Raw genomic sequence first — 18,880 nt, forward strand, 5'->3', positions numbered from 1 at the left:
TCAGAAAATCTGAGCAATTATTGATAGCATACGCTGCAGGAGCACAGGGAAAAGCCATTTCAAAGCAGACTATTTCAAAATGGATAGGACACTGTATACATTTCTGCTATACCCACCATGGGAAACCTGTACCTAGCAGCATTAGATCTCACTCCACCAGGGCAACAGCCACTTCAACTGCCTACCTCAGAGGAGTACCTACCAAGGATATTTTGGAAGCAGCAACATGGAGTTCTGTGAATACCTTCACCAAACATTACCATTTGCCTTTATACTCCAAATCCAGAGCTGGCTTCGCCACTGCTGTACTGCAGGGCCTTATAGCCACCCCTAATGCCTTATAGATCCAGCCTCCCTACCTCAGCTTTGGGATTCCATCCAAGTGTAATGACTGCCGCAGTGTAACACGATGAACATAGTACAGTTTTGTACCTACCATAAATGTAGATGTTCGAGTGTAAACACTGCTGCAGTCCAGGTTACCCTCCCTCCTCCCCCTCTTACTTTCTGAAACTTACCTAGGGCATCTACCCTTTATTACCTATGGGGAGTATTTGCTGGTAATTAAAATGGTTGTTTGCTTTTCTTTTGTATTTTTTTACTAGCAATTTGAATTGCCTACCTTTTTGGGGGCACTTGACATCTGGGGCAAGAAAAACTGAAGAAAATGACGTCGGCTGCATCTTATATACCCCTGTCACACTGATGTCAGGGAGGAGGCGACAGCAACCGACGCCGAACCAAGACTTTGGAACTCTGGCCGACTGCGGGACTGCCTTACTGCAGGATAACCCAAGTGTAATGACTGCAGCAGTGTTTACACTCGAACATCTACGTTTATGGTAGGTACAAAACTGTACTTTTCTGCAGTTTTTGTTTTCATTCTCCTTTATCCATTCTGATTCCTGAAATTGTGAATCTTCTTGCTGTCAGACCATAACAGTAAATATGTCATACCTGGCAAAGTTTTGACAATATTTTTTCATTGTGAAAATCTTACAAAGTGTCTTTAATTGTGATTCCATTGCTGTATAATTTCATTGATGATTTCTACTCAGGAACAGTTATGTCAGTTTTCAGTACTGCATATTTTTTCATACGTTTATAATCTCTTAAGCTTATAATGTATTACTATCATTTACCACTTCTGCATACTTGTATGTGAGCAATCATTGGTTGTCTTTTGTTTTGTCGAGGTGCTAGCTTCCTTTGTTACCACATTTGTATAACTCTTCTTAGGTATAACTGTAGAAAGGCATAAGGCTTCCTTAGAATACATCACATTGTTTTGTATTCTCCTGATGTCTAGTAGCTGTTTTCTTTCAAAATGTATAATGTAGTTTATGAATTTTTACTTCCCTAAACCTTTAGTTCTTATTTTTTTTCAGCACTACTACAGGTTTTACCATTGGTGGCTTAATGGCCAGACTTCATTTCCTTAATCATTACATTTTATTTTTTCCATCATTACTTTACATTTCTTCTGGTGGCTAAAACATTTAACAAATATTAGGCAAATAATCCAGAAATATTTTGTTCTCTGTGTATTTTCTGTTAAACCTTGAATGTAATGTCAATGATTGTTAATATCATAGTAGATTTAAATCTACAAAATTAAGATGGTAGAATGCTTTAAATTCTTTTCTAATTGAAAAATGACTTTGATCCAGAAAAATAAATTGAGAGAGAGAGAAAAAAATGTTAAGATTGAAATGGCAAAAATGGGAAAAGGCGAACAAGTAATCCTGAAGATGGCAGGGTCTGTCAAGAGGAAGCGTTCTTTCCCATGTGACTAATACTGCTGTACCTTCTTCTTGTAGCATTTATGGCTGGGACTTCATTTTTGCCATTTCCCAAAAGACAGGGATATAACATCTGTTTCTTCTTGACCATTGACTTCTACAAATGTTACCTGTAAAGTACAAGCAGAAATGGTGACCTTCATCAGTGTCAGAACAATCATCAAATATTCCAAAAACGTGTCTTGGAAGTTAAAGAATCTGCTTTGTCTGAAGATTCTGCGATGGAGTAAGCCTCTATTTACCCCACTGTCAAGGGTTTTTTTACTGCCATTCTAAAGGGACAGCTTTCCTTTTTTCATTCTGTCTCCAGGAAATTGCAAAAAGTGACAGAATAGATTTGCTTCAGTCCGAGGAAAACCTCTGGATTGATGAAGGTCTTTTTCAAAGATTAGATTTGCTTCTGTCAGAGAAAACGTCTGGACTGATGAAGGTCTTTTTCAAAGACTTGTGCAATATTCTTTATTGAAGGTATATCCTGCCAAGGTAGCCCAATGTTTGGCCAGTATACCACAGTTTCTAGATCTTATAGGCACTGTATGTCACATGTATGTTCCCCCTGTAGGGCATAAAGGTGATGTACAGATGCTGATACTCCTATCTTCTTTGCCAGCAGTCTGAATGCCATTATCGAACATTGGTCTGAACGCCCTTCTGCTGTGCTAGTTCCCATTCCATCTTCATATAAATGCTCCATTGGGGTTTCTTTTCTGTTTTTTTTTTTTTTTCCTCAGTTTTGTTGTTATGTTCATGTCATCCAAGAAAGGAAAATGTCAGTGTGGAAGGCATGTTCCACATAAAGACTGTCATGGCCAGTGTCCTTTTTTTTTTTTTTTTTTTTGCCTAGATGCTTCCCACGACCACACACAGTGCTCTTTTTGTCAAGCATTTTTCCCTAAGACCCCCTGTAGTCACTTATCTTCCCTCTCCATATACCTCAAGAACCAACATCTTAGATTGTTGGCTGAGAGTGCTATGGCAGAATTCTCCTATCTCGGACACCTGTCTTCCAAGATGGCCAAAACATCTAGGCCTGATCTGGTTGCTGTCCAGCCTCCACCAGACGCCTTTCTAGAAGCTGGTGAAAGCCCTGAAGACTATCAGGTACTTGTGTCAGATTCCTCTGTTGCAACCCCCTTTGGAGGCTGGCATTGATCTGAGTTCTCCCACATCCCCTGAGGCTTTTTAAATGTCTGCTCTGGATGCTGAGGGGGAATGGCTGATTATTTCTAAAGGGTCGAGAGGGATTCCTCAAATCTTTGTCCGGGAAGAGATTCCTACAGTGATCATTGAATCCTACCAAGGAACCAAGCCACCGAGGGTTGTTAGGGTGGACGTCAGAAAAGCAAAAGATGAAGCATATTACCACTATTGCTAAAGATCCCCAGTGTGAATGGTGAATTGCAGTATTTTACTCAAGGTGTGTTCTTTGCCTTGATGGCCTTGAAGCCTCCTCAAGGGATGCCAATCTCTGCTCCTCTCTGGTCTTCCACTCCTGTTAGGAGGACAATATAACCAAATTTCTCAGATGAAGACTTAGATTCTGGGGAGGAATCCCTAGTTTGCTCCTCTCAAATTCCTTCTCCTTTAGACTGTGGTTCAGCTGAAGATAATTCTTTGAGCTCAGAATCCGCATTAGAAGAATTATCATTTGGGGATACTATTGCTCGTATGACTGAGTACTTTAAGTGGGATTGCTTCCATGTTCTCGGACATCAAAAAGAAATACTATGAGCGCCTACAAATAGAATCTCCTAAGGCAATTGAAGCTCTTTTAGACACCATCTCTATTACCTGTGTATTTCATGACTCTACTCCAGCCCTTAAGAAACCTGATAGGTTCTACAATGTACCTGAGGACTGCAAATTTTTGTTTGTGTCCTTCTGACCCTTCTGTGGTTTCAGCCTCAACTGATCAGCCTTCTAAACGTTTGCCTTCCTCTAAACTCCTTCCTTCTTATAAGGATTGTAGAACTATGGGAGGGTTGGGCAAAAAGTGCATACTGCTGCTTCCTTGTCATTTAGTGCTGTTAATTACTACACCACATGACCAGATATGTCTTGTTGCTTTTTTTTTTTCAGGTAGCTAAGGTTGTAGCTGATCTTCCTGATTCTGAAGGGAATGCTTCAGTTCTTTCCCTGCTTGGTTCCACTTCCCAGGTTGATCATCACTCCATAAGATGCAGTTATGATGTGGCTGATGCCTCTTCCAGGGCTGCTGTCTTTGGTTCTGTGATGAGATGTTATTTTTGGCTTCATAAAGCCTGATGATATTAAAGCTAAACTTTTGGATGCTGCTCCGGATAATATAATGTATTTTTGGAACAGGTACAGCTGACCTGTTCATGTCCCTCCAGAACAAGGGTGAGGCCTTGCAGGAACTCAAGCATATTTCTGACTCTCCTATACCCAGATTTCAGAAATACCCTTCTTAATCTGCCTGTGTCCGTAAGCAGATTCTTCAACTTCCCAAAGGTAAGAATGGGCCCAGGCCTGTTCTTTCTGCTAAATCCACTCAGACTCCTACATCTCAAAAGCCTTCCTTTCAGGAGAAGGCTCTCTCTGTTTGACACTTTGCTTCCTCTTCCCCTCAGCCAGGTCTGTTTGTCTCTTTGCCTTTCTCTGTCTTTCCCAAATTGGCAGCAGATAACCTCAGACTCTTGGGTGCTGTCATTCGTCAGTGGTATTACATGACATGGAAACCCCCCTTTTCAGGATTTCTGCAACCTTCTTCAGAACAATTATTGCTTTTCATGGAGATTTTGCAGTCCCTTTTGGATCAAGGCACCATTCAACTTATTCTACCCACCCAAGTGGGAAAGGGCTTTTACTTTGAATGTTTTTGGTTTCTCAGAATGAGGGGACTTAGAGGCCAATTCTGTACTGCTCTCTCCTCAACAGTTTTCTCAAGGTCCCTTTTTTAGGATGCTGTCTCTTCAGACTTTGTTTCCTCTTTTTTTGCACCCAGGCCTTTTTTGTCTCTCTAGACGTCAAGGATACCTACCTTCATATCCTTATTTACCCTCTGTTCAGAAAATGCTTGTTTCTCTGTTTCTTCCTCTCATTTTCAGTTCTCTGCTTTGTCCTTTTTTACTGCCCCAAAGGTATTCATCAGATACCTCGCTCCTGTCATTGCCTTTTTGCAGGCTTCGAGGGATACAGATATTCCCTTATCAGTACAACCTGTTTATTCAGCCTCCCTCTCCCAACAGTCTTCTGCAAGATCTTCACTTTATCACTTGTCTTTTATTATGTGTTACTATCTGTCTCTAGAAGTTGGTGCTTACACCCTCCCGGGATCATATTTTTCTTGGTTGCAGGATTTAGACCATTCCCATATTGGCCTGTCTTCCTGCGCCCAAGGTTTTGTCTCTGACAACCTTTTACCACTGTCTTCTTCCACTATCCTCTTTCACTGCCAGGGAATTTCTCAGGATTCTGGGCGTTTATGGCTTCCACCATCCCCATGCTTCCTCTCACCAGGCTGCATATGAGGAAGCACCATTGGCACCTCATATCTGTGCGACTTCATTGTCACCCTCTGGAGTTCCCTGTGCCCTTTTCTCCCTTGTCTCAATCTGAAGCTACACTGCGGTGGATTCAGCAATTCTATCTCAACCTGGGACTATCGTTTCAGGATCCAGTTTTGTCTTAGGAACTGTTCACTGATGGCATGTATCTGGATTGGGTGCTTCTTGTGGCCTTCTGAAAGTTCAGTGTCTCTGGCCTCCACATCAGAGGTCAGGCCATAACAACATAAAAGAGATGTGGGCTTTGCAAGCTTTTCATCCCCTTTTTCTTCCTAGCACCCTCAAAGTCTTCACGGACAACACTGTCATGTGATGCATCAACAAGCGGGAGGGTACAAAGTCTTATCTCCCTTACAAATGATCTCTTCAGGCATGCAATCTAGCTGTTGGGTATCCAGTGACTCTTTAGGTGGTTTACATTCCTTCAGACCACAGTCTATTGGCAGATTGTCTGAGCAGGTCCAAAACACATGCTCAAGAATGGATGCTTCACAGAGATGTGTTTCTGGACATTGTCCATTGGTGGGTATTCTTCAAGTGGATCTTTTTGCCTTCCCTCTGAACAGGCAACTGCCGCTCTTCTGTTCAAAAGTATCAAGTCCTCTGACTTGTGAAGTGGATGTCATGTCTTTCCCTTGGAAGGGAATGTTTCTCTATGCCTTTTTTCCCCTTCCTTTGCTGCCAAGAGGTTCTGCACAAGATCAGGCAGGACTCTCTCAAAATCTTGTTGGTGATTTCTGTGACCTCCCCACTCTGGGCCAGTAATCAAGGAGCCAGAATCCTCACCACTGGCAGTAGAGGGGAACGTTCACTTAGAACAAAAATGAATACTCCCAGTATTTTCAGATGCAGCTCTCTGCATCAAGCACAGTTTTCTGTAAGAGCACACAGGGAACACATTCAGTCCAGGGACTGGTTTTCCCTCTCTCTCCAGAACCCCAGTAAGACTCCCCAATGGCACGGCTATAGAATTGAGTCCTTAGCGGAGTGTCCATGCCAAGTCCTCCACCGCTTTCTCAGTGAAAACAGTACTTTGTGTCCCTGCTGCAAGCAACTGGCACACACACACACTTTGAGATTTGATTTTCATGCACATATGCGCACACACAAACCTGGGAAAGGTTGGTACAGATTTATTTGTTATGCCCCTTTCTGCCCAGACTCTAAGGTAGTTACACTGCCACCAGACACTCCAAAGCCAGCTACTCTAATGCTCTTGCAAGGGTACTCAATTATACTGAGTGAAATTAAATATTTAATACAAATTATAATGTTTGGCCAATGCAGTAAGGCTTTTAGGAGTGGCCACAGTGTCACCAAATAAGATACAAGTACTCTGAAAGATTAAAATATTCTCTAAAGGATCAGCCACAATGAAGAGTTTAAATATATATTTAATAATGAATAATAAAAGAGCATGAAAATATGGAATATCTGTTTACAGTAAACAGAGTTTTAGTCAACTGAAATATTAAAATAACACAGATGAACAGATTCGCACAGATACAGAAAAACAGTACTTAACTAATCTCATTATATTTTCCTGACTAATCTAAAGAATTACTATTCCCTGGTTCACTTACTAGAGCAAGGTAAGATGAAGTAGGTGAGGGGTCCTTCCAGGTCAGGTTCCAAAAGCAGACTGCCCTGAGACTTCAGTCTCATCTACTATTAAAACATCATTTCAGTGTACAGAATGGCGTTATACACATCTGGTCATCTGACTCTGTTTCCCACACTACCCCCATCACTAGAAGCTGCCAGGATTTACTGCATATGAGTTACAGTACATATAGAGCTTTTGCTAAGATCTGTTGCAGCTTTTGGAAGTCATAAAACAATTTAAACCTCCACCCTTCCAAACTAGCAATTAGTTCACCCCAAGGACAATACAGAACGTTTCCTAGTCTCTGGTTGCATTGGGAGCTGTAAGATAAATTTTTTATGGCCTAGGCCCAGTAATTTAATTTCAGAAAATTTTTTCAAAGTTAGCTGCAACTGGATTGTGATTAAACTTTTCTCTTCCAGTATCCTCTGTTGCAGTATATTCTTTTCAACAGTTACAATGCATACATTTCATCAGTTACTAAATGCATAAAAATGTATTTTCTGTCCAGCAGGACCCACTCTTGATACATTCTCAAAGCACAAGCATCTGTGCAGATCAGTTTGATGTACAAATGACTTCTAATTCTTTACAAAATTCCAGCAAGCTGTTGCTGACATATGTTACACATCCACTGCCCTACTTCACCTGATATAACTGTCAGTACCTCACATTATCACAATTCCCTTTTGGTACAGACAAAACTGGTTCCTCCTCCTTTTTCATCTAATCAAGGACATGTACTTTTGTGGTAAGATTTTACACAACTGTACTGTCTCTTTCCATATCATTGTCGCAGTATTCTTCACCTAAGGGAGAGTGCAAGAGCTCAAAAGGATGCCTGGGAAGAGGAAGGCAGAGAAGAACCCTCCACAAACCCATGTAAGATAGCCCTGGCAAAATCTGTTCTGGCCCTTGAAACAATGTCCAGTTTGTAATTCTTAGTAAAAGTATGAATTAAGTAGCAGCCTCAAGGATGGAAATAGTGTCCAAACCATTGAAAAAAGCACAAGAAGATGTAGCCTTCTTAGTAGAATGTGCCTTTGCAGAGGAAGAAAAAGGATGCCTGGGAAGAGGAAGGCAGAGAAGAACCTTCCATAAACCCAAGTTTTAAATTGAATAATAAAATGTTGACTTTGTCCAAATGTCCTCCTCTTAAAAAACAAAACAACTTGAACTCTGTTAACATTAAATTGATCAAATTCTAATTACTTAAAGGCTACATTCTTATTTTAAAACATATCATTTTTTTCTTAGTTAAATATGATGTAACATTAACACAGCTATAATTGGAAAAAAAGGGGTCTGAATGGAGAGATGAAATATCAGCAAGCAAAGGAGAGTAGTAGTGCTGAAATTGAATTCATCCTCAAGTCTTGGTGAGTACCTTCATGAGGTGGACGCTGTTTTCACAAAACTCACCAAGGCGACACTGATATATAGACAGTATATCATGGACAGAAGTAGGTCAAAAAGTGAAAAAGATAGCTGGGTGCACAAGACCCAGGATAAAACAATGCCAAATCCTGGTAGGCTTACTGGTGCTAGGACTGGAAAAGATGACAGTGTATAATCCTCAAAATACGGAAACATTCCTACAGTGGGGCCAGGCCATGCTTGGGGGGGGCCTTGTTGTAGACTGAAGTAGCAGTCCACAAAAATCACAAAAACTGGTAGGCCAAAGAACAGCCATAAAGATGATAAAGTGGACTATTGAGGATAGGAAATAAATTATGTATTGTTACTATTATGCATAAAGCCCAGACTTTCCAGACACAAGATATACAAAACGATTGAGAGAGAAATTAGAGGAAAGAAAAATGCTTCCACAAGAAAAGCTGTCAGAAGTTTCAAATGAAAATTTGTGTTCATTAATACAACAGATTTGTGAGAAACAGTATGTCCTTGGAAAAAGAAGCATCTGAGGAAGTATGAAAATATAAACAACAAAACCAAGAGATATTTAAAAAGCATAAAAAGAAATATGGGCATGGGAAAAAAAGAGAGATTTTATATGGTGCAATATTTATGCAAAGGAGAAGGCCAAATTAATCAATGTAAAGAAGGCAGCCACAAAGATATTTGAAGAGAAATACAGGCAAAGGCATCCAGATATGGAAAATTTCACAATAAAAAAATATCACAAAGATGGAATGTAGAAAAGATCAATGAAGTTGAAGTTGTGGAGTACCTGCGAAATGAAGGATTTGATGTAGAATGTCTAACACAGGTTACATCACAGCAGGATGGAGTGAGTCCCCAAAGCAGGGAGAAACAGGAAGATCAGGAAACATCTGAAGAAGAAATATGGACATGGGAAAGCAACAGAGATTTAGTATGGTGTAATATTTATGGAAAGCAGAAAGCAAAACTAGCCAATACAAAAAAGAGCCGCACCAAAGATATTTGAAGAGAAATACAGACAAAGGAATCCGGACATGGAAAACTTTACAATACAAAAAAGAAGACGACAAAGAGGAAAAGGAGATTAGTAATGGAGAAGTTAAAGAAATAGAAACTGAGGTTATGGAGTATCTGCAAAGTGAAGGATTTAGTGTAGAAAATCTAATTCAGAAAGCACCACAACAGGATAGAGTAATGGATATCCAAATTAAGGGGAAACCAGTGGAACAGGAAGCAATTGGTCAGGTGCCTTATGAAGATAATTTGGAGCCTTCCACAGGAAACCAGTATAAACAGTCACTTGATGCTAGACAGCAAGGGAAGGAACAGGAAACTGTGATGCAGTCAGTGTTGAGGAGTGATAGACCAGAGAGTTCCCATATGATAGAGCAACAGATGGCACAGGGCGAAATTGATGAGACTGTGTCACAGGAAGATGCTATAGAACCTTCTATAGAATTCCCGCAGGATTTGGAATACAACGGATGTGCCCTCAGTTTGGAAGAAAATGAGCTAAGAGAAGAATTGCTTGATTTAATAGACATGGACAGGTGCATCAAGATCAATGAAAGAAATAGACTGCAGAAGGTTAATAAAACCCCAAAAGTTAGAAGTCTGATAAAATGAACACAGTAATTAGGACTGTTCATAGAGATCCATGCGATATAACAGAAGGAAACAGGATATATTACTGTGCAGTTAAATTAGTAACTGATAAAGTTCTACCACAAGAACACAGGGTAGTGAGGGAAAGGAAGGGGAAAAATTGAATACCATCATGGAAATATTGAATAGAGAAAATTGTAAAGCAGTTAAGACAAGAAGTGTCACTGTTAGAAGACTATAGAAGAGGAACTAGATCAACAAAAACGCTAAGAAAGATAGAGGTGATAAAAGCAATGTGGAATATTAGATCAAATCAGGAGCCATCATGCACCATTGCAAATAAACTAAAAGTTTCAGCACAGGTGGAAAAACTTAGAAGATACGAAGATAAATATAAAGGAAAAGTGCAAAATAAGCAATTTATTGATGACCCAAAAAGGTTTTAGAGAATTGGGAAATAAGGTAAAATAATTGAAAGACTGACAAAAAAAGAAGAAATAGATGCATTTTGGAGAAGTATCTATAAAGATCTTGTGGAACATAACAAAAATGCTAAATGGATAGAGGAAGTAAAAGAAAAACTAATAAGTTTAAAGGTACAAAATATGAAATGGGATGAAGTAACAGCTGGAGAGATTGAAACAATGTTAAGAAAAGCCTCTAATTGGAAAACCTCAGGCCTGGATGTGGTACCTAACCTCTGGTTAAAAGTATTAAGATCTTTGCACAAAGATTTAGCCATGAGTAAGAACTATTTATATGCGCACTCAGAACAGACACCAACCTGGCTAACGAGGAAAAACAATGTTCCTACTTAAGTGTGATCCTGCAAGCTAGCCTAAAAATTATAGACCGATAACTTGCCTTCCAATGACGTATAAACTATAAACAGGAATTGATGCCGACAGAGTTCATAGTCATTTAGAAAAAAACTCAATTATGGCAGTAGAACAAAATGGGAATAAAAGAAAGTCATATGGAACAAAGGATCATTTGTTGTTCAATAAAGTCATAGTGGAGAACTGTCAAAAGGGGAAGAATCTAAGTATGGAATAGAGTGACTACAAAAAAGCATTTGATAGTATCCCTCATTCATAGATAAAAGAGTGCTTAAAAAAGTATAAGATACACCCCACACTGATAGATTACATTACAGTGACCATGAAACAGTGGCATACTACTTTGCAATTAACCCACAATAAAGGACAAATTGTTTTATCCCAGGGATAAAAATTCAAAGGGGGGTATTCCAGGGTGACTCTCTGCCACCGTTACTATTCTGCCTTGCCCTTAATCCATTAAGATGTTTACTTAACAGCTTAAGCCATGGCTATAATCTGGCTCTTAGAAAACAACAAAGTGTAAAGACTTCTCACCTTCTCTTTGTTGATGACTTAAAACTGTATAGCTCATGAGATGAGGAACTGAAAGCACAACTGCAAGTTGTCAAAACTTTTTCAGATGATATAAGAATGTCATTTGGTCTTGCTCTATGTGCAAATGCAACCTTTAAACCAGAAAAACATCAGTTTGGGACAAGAATGTGATATAAAAGAACTTGAGGAAGGAGGAGTGTATAAATATTTGGGAATCAATGAAGGATCAACAATAAAACATGAACAAATGCAAATAAAACTTAGTAAGGAATACTTCAGAAGACTTAAATTAATCCTGAAAACAGCACTGACATCTAGGAGCAAAACCCAAGCTGTAATCCAATTTGCTCTTCTGTCCTACCTTACAGTTTTGGAGTGATTGACTGGCCCCAAAACTTGTTGGATAGATTAGGTAGGAAAACAAGAAGGATGCTTCATGCTCACCAAATGATTTATAAAAATCAGTGTATACCAAGATTATATATTTCACATTCCAAAGGAGGGATGGGCCTCCTTGAAATTGATTATATGTAGAGATCTGCAATCGTGGGACTCCACACATATCTGCTGACCTCACAAGATCCAAATGTAGTAAAAGTTTTGAAACATGAGGAGAATAAATCTAAGATGATTTTTCTGCTTAATCTAGCAGAAACTTATCGGAGTCAAGCAGGAATGGAAATCAAACCAGAAGAAGGTAAAAATCAAGCAGCAACTGAATGTGCCAAAAAACAAAAGAAAGAATCTAAGGTGAAGGATCAGATGAGAAGGCAAGAAATGTGGAAAAAGGATAAATATAGTTGCAAGTATAGAAAACATCTGGAAGAACCTCATGTTGAAGAGAGGCACATTCAAACCAAGAGATGAAAGGTTAATATTGGTGGTCGAAGATAGTGGGCTGCATACACGGTTTATCAAGTCCATTGAACTTGTGGGAGAAACAGATAAATGTAGGTTTTGTAAAACTGAATTGGAAACAGTTGCACACCTCATTGCTGGTTGCGACATACTAATGTCAGAAGGATTGTATGCTGAAAGGCATAATAATGTGTCGCAACTGTTGCACTGGGGATTATGCAAACATTATGGTATTGAAGTGGCCAAAAAACACTGGAAACGCGAGCCACAAAGCATTATAGAAAATTAAGTGTACATCACATAGGATCATCCATTACCAAAAGTTCAAAAGATAGATGCTAGAAAACCAGATATAGTTGTCCAAGAAAAGAAGACAAGAGTAGCAATGATCATTGAAATTGCCACACCCAGTGACTACAGTGTCTTGCATACAGAGAGGCACAAAGTCATAAAATATCAGGATCTGCAGGCAGAAATGAGAGTGATGTGGAAGAAAGATACCCAGAGTGTTCCAGTAGTAGTAGGAGCAACAGGTCTTATAAAAAAGAATTTACAATCGTATTTAGATATGTTACCAATACATATAACTCCTTACGAACTGCAGAAGGAGTTATTACTGTGCACATTGCAGGTGCTGCGAAGAGCACTACTGGCTGACATCAAAGATTGAAACAGTACTAATTTCATGAACTTTAATCATACTTTGACTTAGGAATGGGGTCCATTCCCATCATGGTATTAGAAACCCAAAAGACTTGGAGAAATTTAAAAAAAAAAAAAGGAAGAAAAAAAATGAATAATCTACTCATTATACAAGGCATGGAATCTTGTATCAAAAGCTTATAAATCAATGCAGAATTTTAGATTTAACAGTCTGTGTTAATTCTCATAATTCTGGGAAGGTAATGAAAAACTTGTATGCGAGTGCGTGTGTGTGTGTATATGTATGCGTGTTTATATAAATAAATTTATTCCTCAGAGGGGAAAAAAATCTTCTTTATTCAGTTCATGATTACTATTAATGCTATTTTGCCTTAAACTATTTTTAATCCCGTTACACACCATATTGGAAAGCTTGCTCTTATGATAAGGCTAATATAGTTCCCATTTTTGGGATTTCCAGTACTAGAAACTTCTGAGGAATGCATTACAACAAAAGATATCTAACTTAGGCAGTAACAACAAAGCTTGGAATTGGCAAATTGTGATTTTACATATTCCTCCTCCAGATTTAAATCACACTTTAGAATATTAATTAACTGCTTTATTTATTCTAATCAAATTTTATCTCTCTTAAAAACTAGTTGGATTTGAAACCTGCTTGTTGGATGTCATTTAAAGAGCTGGATCTAAAATATATTAAAACCCAAGATCAATCAACTCTTACTAATTATTGGGAAAAGATTGTAAACGTGATTTGTTAAATTTGGTTCTTATTTTTGTTGCACTTTGTCTTATACTTTTGCTTTTCATATGAAGAACTACTTTCAAACCAGTTTTAATGACTTTTTTTTATTTGTTTCTTATTTGCTGTCTGCTTCTAACATTTTATCTCTGAAGCCATTATTATAGCCATTATTATACCCATGATCTATTATAATTTTGAAGGCAGACAGTGGCCAGACAAATTAATGATGTATTTTTACTTTATGTAATATAATCAGTGTTTGAAATGTATATAGTTTCTTTTTTGCATCTAGTGAGTAGTTTAACTGTTCTTTTTAATTTGTTTGTTTCTTCAAAATGTTCCTTTTAGTTATTGCTGTTTTTTACAGTGATCAAACCTTGTTATTAATGTTTTGCTGTGTATTTTCCTTGTTCCTACTACTGCTTATTTTTGTAAAATTTTAAATAAAATGTTCGAAAAACTTTTCAGAGCTGCCATTTTAAGAGAAGTATGTTTGTTTAATTTGAGGTCCCTTGTTGACTGGCATCATTTTTTTTGTCTGGTGATACCTTCTAGGTTATATTTGGCAACCTGGATTTTCAGCTAAGTGTGCTTTACTGAGTTACCATTTACTCAGTGGAAATAATAAACTTGATAAGTAGTTATAACTCCTCTCCTGCACATTAAACATGAAGACTGAGAGTCTTTGTTTTTCTTTCATTTCAGTGCTGTTAAGGGGAAAACACCTCAGGTTGGTGATAGAGTACTTGTTGAAGCTACGTATAATGCCAACATGCCATTCAAATGGAATGCACAAAGGATACAGACATTGCCACATCAGGTAAATGTTAAATACAAAATAATCACAGAAGCTGGTTCACTACACAATGTAGATAAAAGAGTTTGTCACTAGAGATAAAATTAGTCCTGCTGTTTATGTTGCTGGCTTGTGTGGCTAGAAAATAGGATTAACGTATCGTATGAGGTTCATAACTGGCATGATGTCTTTTTCTGGTTAGCCACTCTCAAATGCATGTGCACCTTTTTCTGTCTGCATAGCAGAAGATTAAGTGGAAATGTTACTTTGTCTGTTTTTGTGTTTATTGTTTTCAAGTGTGTATGGTGACTGGTTAAAGGACCCTTTTTGAGCCATGACCCAAGGTAGCAATAACTGGCATAAAGTATGTTGTGTATATAAATAAAGGTAACAATAAACAAATAATTAGATCTCATCAGTTAAAATAAAGATGTGAAGATGTGTAGCAACCTTCAAAATGATGTAGAAAGAACAGTCATGATTGAGTAAGAAATGGGTACTGTGGAAGTAGTGGTATATTCTGTGCTGATAGGCATTGCATCTGGTCCTATCATTTGGGGAAGGAAGAATATCTTCGTCTAGGATGCAGAACAGGATCCTCAGGACTTTGATTCTTACTACAAGTGTGAATTGGGAGACCTGACTTCTCTGTGACAGTTTTTTTTTCCTTTAAAGTTTACCTTGTACATATTTCCTGTCTTGTTATGGAACCCTCTTTCTGATAGTCTCTCTGATGACATTTTTTCAACTTTCTTCCTAGATCAGGAGAAGCAATTTTGTTAGCTGTGTTTGATTATATATAGGATGTGAAAGAATTTGGAGGGGAAAGTTGAAAAGTTATTAAGCTTGCAAATTTAAATATACCTTTTGTTCCAAAAAGAGTCAAACACAGACACAGCCTTTATTGAAGACATCCCCAGCTATGCTACAACCGATTGCTCAGCAGACAGCATTCAGTGTTCAAGCTCAGTCGCAGCCGCAGCCTCAGTCCTTGATTCAAGCACAGTTGTCAGCAGCATCCCTAGTGCCTCTTCTCCAGACACAGCCTCAACCTTTGCTGCAGCAGCCACAACAGAAAGGTAAAACAAGTTACTTGCTTTGACTGGAATGCAGTTTTCTTTTCAGACTTGTGTGCAGTGGATAGTAATGCCGATTTCATGTTCCTTTACTGAATGTGAAAGTCTGGATTAAAATGTAATGTGTTTTACACATACATTTTACACCTTCTCTTTAGAGAAGGCAAATAATAGCTACTTCATTGAGGGTCAGTGTAACACAATGCTTACAACATGGATTTTTACAAGCTGTCCTGTTTCCCTTTGAAGACAAACAGTGGTCTTGTGCCTTTGTAGGTATGTATGTAGGCAGTGAGAGGAGGTCATTCAAGACTGATCTTGGTCTATGCTATTTTAATTTAGCTTGCCAAATGAGTACCACTGGTCTCATAACAACTGAGAAAGTCTAGCCGCATACTAATTCACACTGTTTTGCCAAATAGTGTTTTTCCAGTTTTACTGTCTGATGATGTATGATTGTATCTTTAGATCCATGAATACATGTTTTTTGGTAGGTGGATTGTGTCAAACGATTACCTTCCCTGGCCCTCTTCAAACTCATTTTGGATCAGTGGATGGGGAATTTTAAATTCTCACCTGGGGTAGTGCCCATCTGTCTTGTGGACAGGAGCAGTTTGTAGGCACAATTCCATGCCATCCTCTTGCCCTTAGGGGCCATATATTGGGTAAAATAGGGTTATGTTGGCTAGGCTTTGTTAGTGTGTTATATGATATGCTGATATAAGAACAAACTGGGTTAGAAGAGTATAATTTTTGTAGAGGAGAATCTTGTTTAACACAGACTGTTTCTGCAATTTCCAAGATTCACAAGAACTTAATGGAACCTCCACTTAGAACAAAAGCAGATGGTAGGCTATCTAAAACCAAATATATAGATTTAAAACTTAAAGTTGTTTTAGAACAGGTGAAATATTTATCCTGTGATTCCTGGGACTCTTTGACTAGGATAAAATCAAATTTGTTCAAGGAAAATATTTTTGTAACAGTGGATGTAAAAGATCTTTTGCTGTGATTCCACATAACTTTGGTATGGAGGGGTGCTTGGAATTTCTTATTGAAAACAGTGGGCTGACAGGGATGGAGACTGATACCACTATGACCTTAATGGACTTGGTCTTGAACAACCACTTTATGTATTTTGATGGTTCATATTATAGAGAAAAATAAGGTGTAGCTATGGGATCAGCTTGTGCCCCATCATTTGCAAATATGGTAATGGCCACCTGTTGTTTGCGATTTACTCAGAATATGCTAACTCTTGGTCATTATACATTAGGTATTTGGATGATATATGCATTTTTTGGATAGGTATACACAGAATTCGGTGGTGCTGCGGTAGCGTTGTCACCTCACAGTAAGACACTGTCTGATTCGATTCTCAGCTAGAGCGTCTTCTGTGTGGAGATCTGTGTGGAGACATGAGTGAATGGGCGTACCTTCGTTGAAGGTTGTGTGTCAGGCCTGGCAAGCCGGTACATAAAAATCAACTGCCAATCATTAGCGGACCGGAGTTCTGCTGTGGCGATCCCTAACCGGGAAAAGCCGAAAGAAACAAACAATTCTGTTAATGACACCATTTATTTTCTTATAGGTTGGTACTAGGCTATCGGCCCTAGGGCCTATACAATCCTAGCCATAACAATTCCCTGGATATTTCTTCCCAGACTATTTACTTCCCTGGTCCCCTGTCTAGCAGGGTGACTGATGTGATCCCTGGGGTGAATTTCCTATCTCCCATCCAATCGTCAAGGTTCCTTTTGAAGAGGGCCCAAGAGGCACTCAGCTTGACATGTATGGACAGCCTATTCCAGAGTATGGGGAGTCTGTGGGTCAGGAACCTATCCCTCCAGCATGTTTTGTTCATTGTGATGACCAGGTTTAGATCCCTGGAGTGTGTGGCTCTGAGGGATTGAGATTTCTTTAAGTGTAGCATGTCCAACAGCACTGGGTTTGACGTGGCCTTGTATGTTAAGCAGAGATCACCTCTGAGTAGGTGATATGCGACAGAGCATACCTGGAGTTTTTAGACGGACAGCATAGGACATCTGCTTTAGGTCTGTGATTCTTTTAGTGAGGTATTTCTGTGGCCTTTCCAGTTGTTGCTTATGTCTTGTGAGGTACATACGAAATGGGGCGTTATACTCTGTAATTGGTCTAATGAGGGATGAGTACAGTGGGACAATGACTACCTTTTTTCTGGATGAAAAGCCCTTAGTGATGAGGTGTGCCACATAGAAGGATTTCCTGACTGTTGTGGCTATGTGGTTATGGAAGGTGAGACCACTGTCCACCTGTGTCCCTAAGTTCCTTATCACACTTTCGGTGTTTAGTGTACTGCCACTTATGTGGTAATTCATGGGTACATGGTTTTTCCCAAAGGGGGTAACTATACATTTCTTGGCATTAAGCTTGAGCCCATGGCTCTGGCACCAAGTATCTGTTTCTGTAAGGCCCTTTTGTAGAATATAGTCTAGAATAGAGTCTAGTCATTAAGTTGCCCTTGGTGATTTCACTGATCCCTTAGTGCTGCAGTTAAAGGGGGAAAAAAAATCACCATCACTGATACCTACATCAGAGCTGGCAAAGGTTATTTTTCATGTACAAGAGATAGGAAAAAAACAAACATATCTTAAACAATAAGAGTCCCTCTCTCTTCCTCATTTTATTTAGTGCTTCAACCATTCCTTTACAACAGTTAAGCCATTTATTTACCGAGGTGCATTTCAGTATGTCCAGAAGCCACGGTGGTGCAGCGGTAGCATTGTCACCTCACAGCAAGAGGTTCTCCCATTCGATTCTCAGCTGGGGTGCCTTCTGTGCAGATTCTGCATGTCCTCCCTGCGGTCGAGTGGCGTTCGAAAGACATACGTGAATGGGCATGCCTTTGTTGAAGGTTGGGCGTCGGGCTGGCACCTCGGCACCGTAAAAATCAACTGCCAATCATTAGCGGACCGGAGTTCCACTGTGGCGAACCCTAACCGGGAAAAGCCGAAAGAAGAAGAACAACGACATTTCAGTAAGTCAAGAAAACTGCAAAACCATGACAGGAACTGCATTGATGTCCTTCGTGTTTCACTGTTGCAGTCATTACATTTGGGTTTTTTGCTTGCAGGTAGCCCTCAGCCGACCTGATTATCAAAGTCTTGGGTCCTGCATCGGTTGCTGTTTCAACTTCCATGATGTCAGGTAGTCAGGGGTATAAAGCTTGCAGCCGATGCCATTTTATCAGTCTTTCTTGCCGTGCGGTGCCCGAAGCAGAAGCAGTTTGCAAGTGCCGGTCGGCCGACTCCTGAAATTTTTGTTTTCAAGTTTCAGATCCGAAGTCTTCAACTAAGCTAAATACCCCGTTGGGGAACCTTTTTCTTGCTCTAAACCGATGTCAGTAAAAGTTAACAATTGTATTTCTTGTGGAAAGCAAATGC

The 18,880-nt window shown here is 39.2% G+C and overlaps 1 protein-coding gene across 1 annotated transcript in view; it reads left to right on the forward strand.

Moving 5' to 3' along the window:
* Nucleotides 1–18,880, forward strand: part of CCAR1 (cell division cycle and apoptosis regulator 1) — a 2,906,903-nt gene that overhangs the window by 630,554 nt on the left and 2,257,469 nt on the right. The window contains exons 8-9 of the mRNA XM_044056158.1: nt 14,292–14,406; nt 15,263–15,461. Of these exons, the coding sequence (XP_043912093.1) occupies nt 14,292–14,406; nt 15,263–15,461 (314 nt within the window). The remainder of the gene's footprint in view (nt 1–14,291; nt 14,407–15,262; nt 15,462–18,880) is intronic.

Source organism: Protopterus annectens, chromosome 14.part0 (assembly GCF_019279795.1).
Source record: "Protopterus annectens isolate FY-2018-M chromosome 14.part0, PAN1.0, whole genome shotgun sequence".
In the NCBI taxonomy this organism is placed as follows: domain Eukaryota; kingdom Metazoa; phylum Chordata; order Ceratodontiformes; family Protopteridae; genus Protopterus; species Protopterus annectens.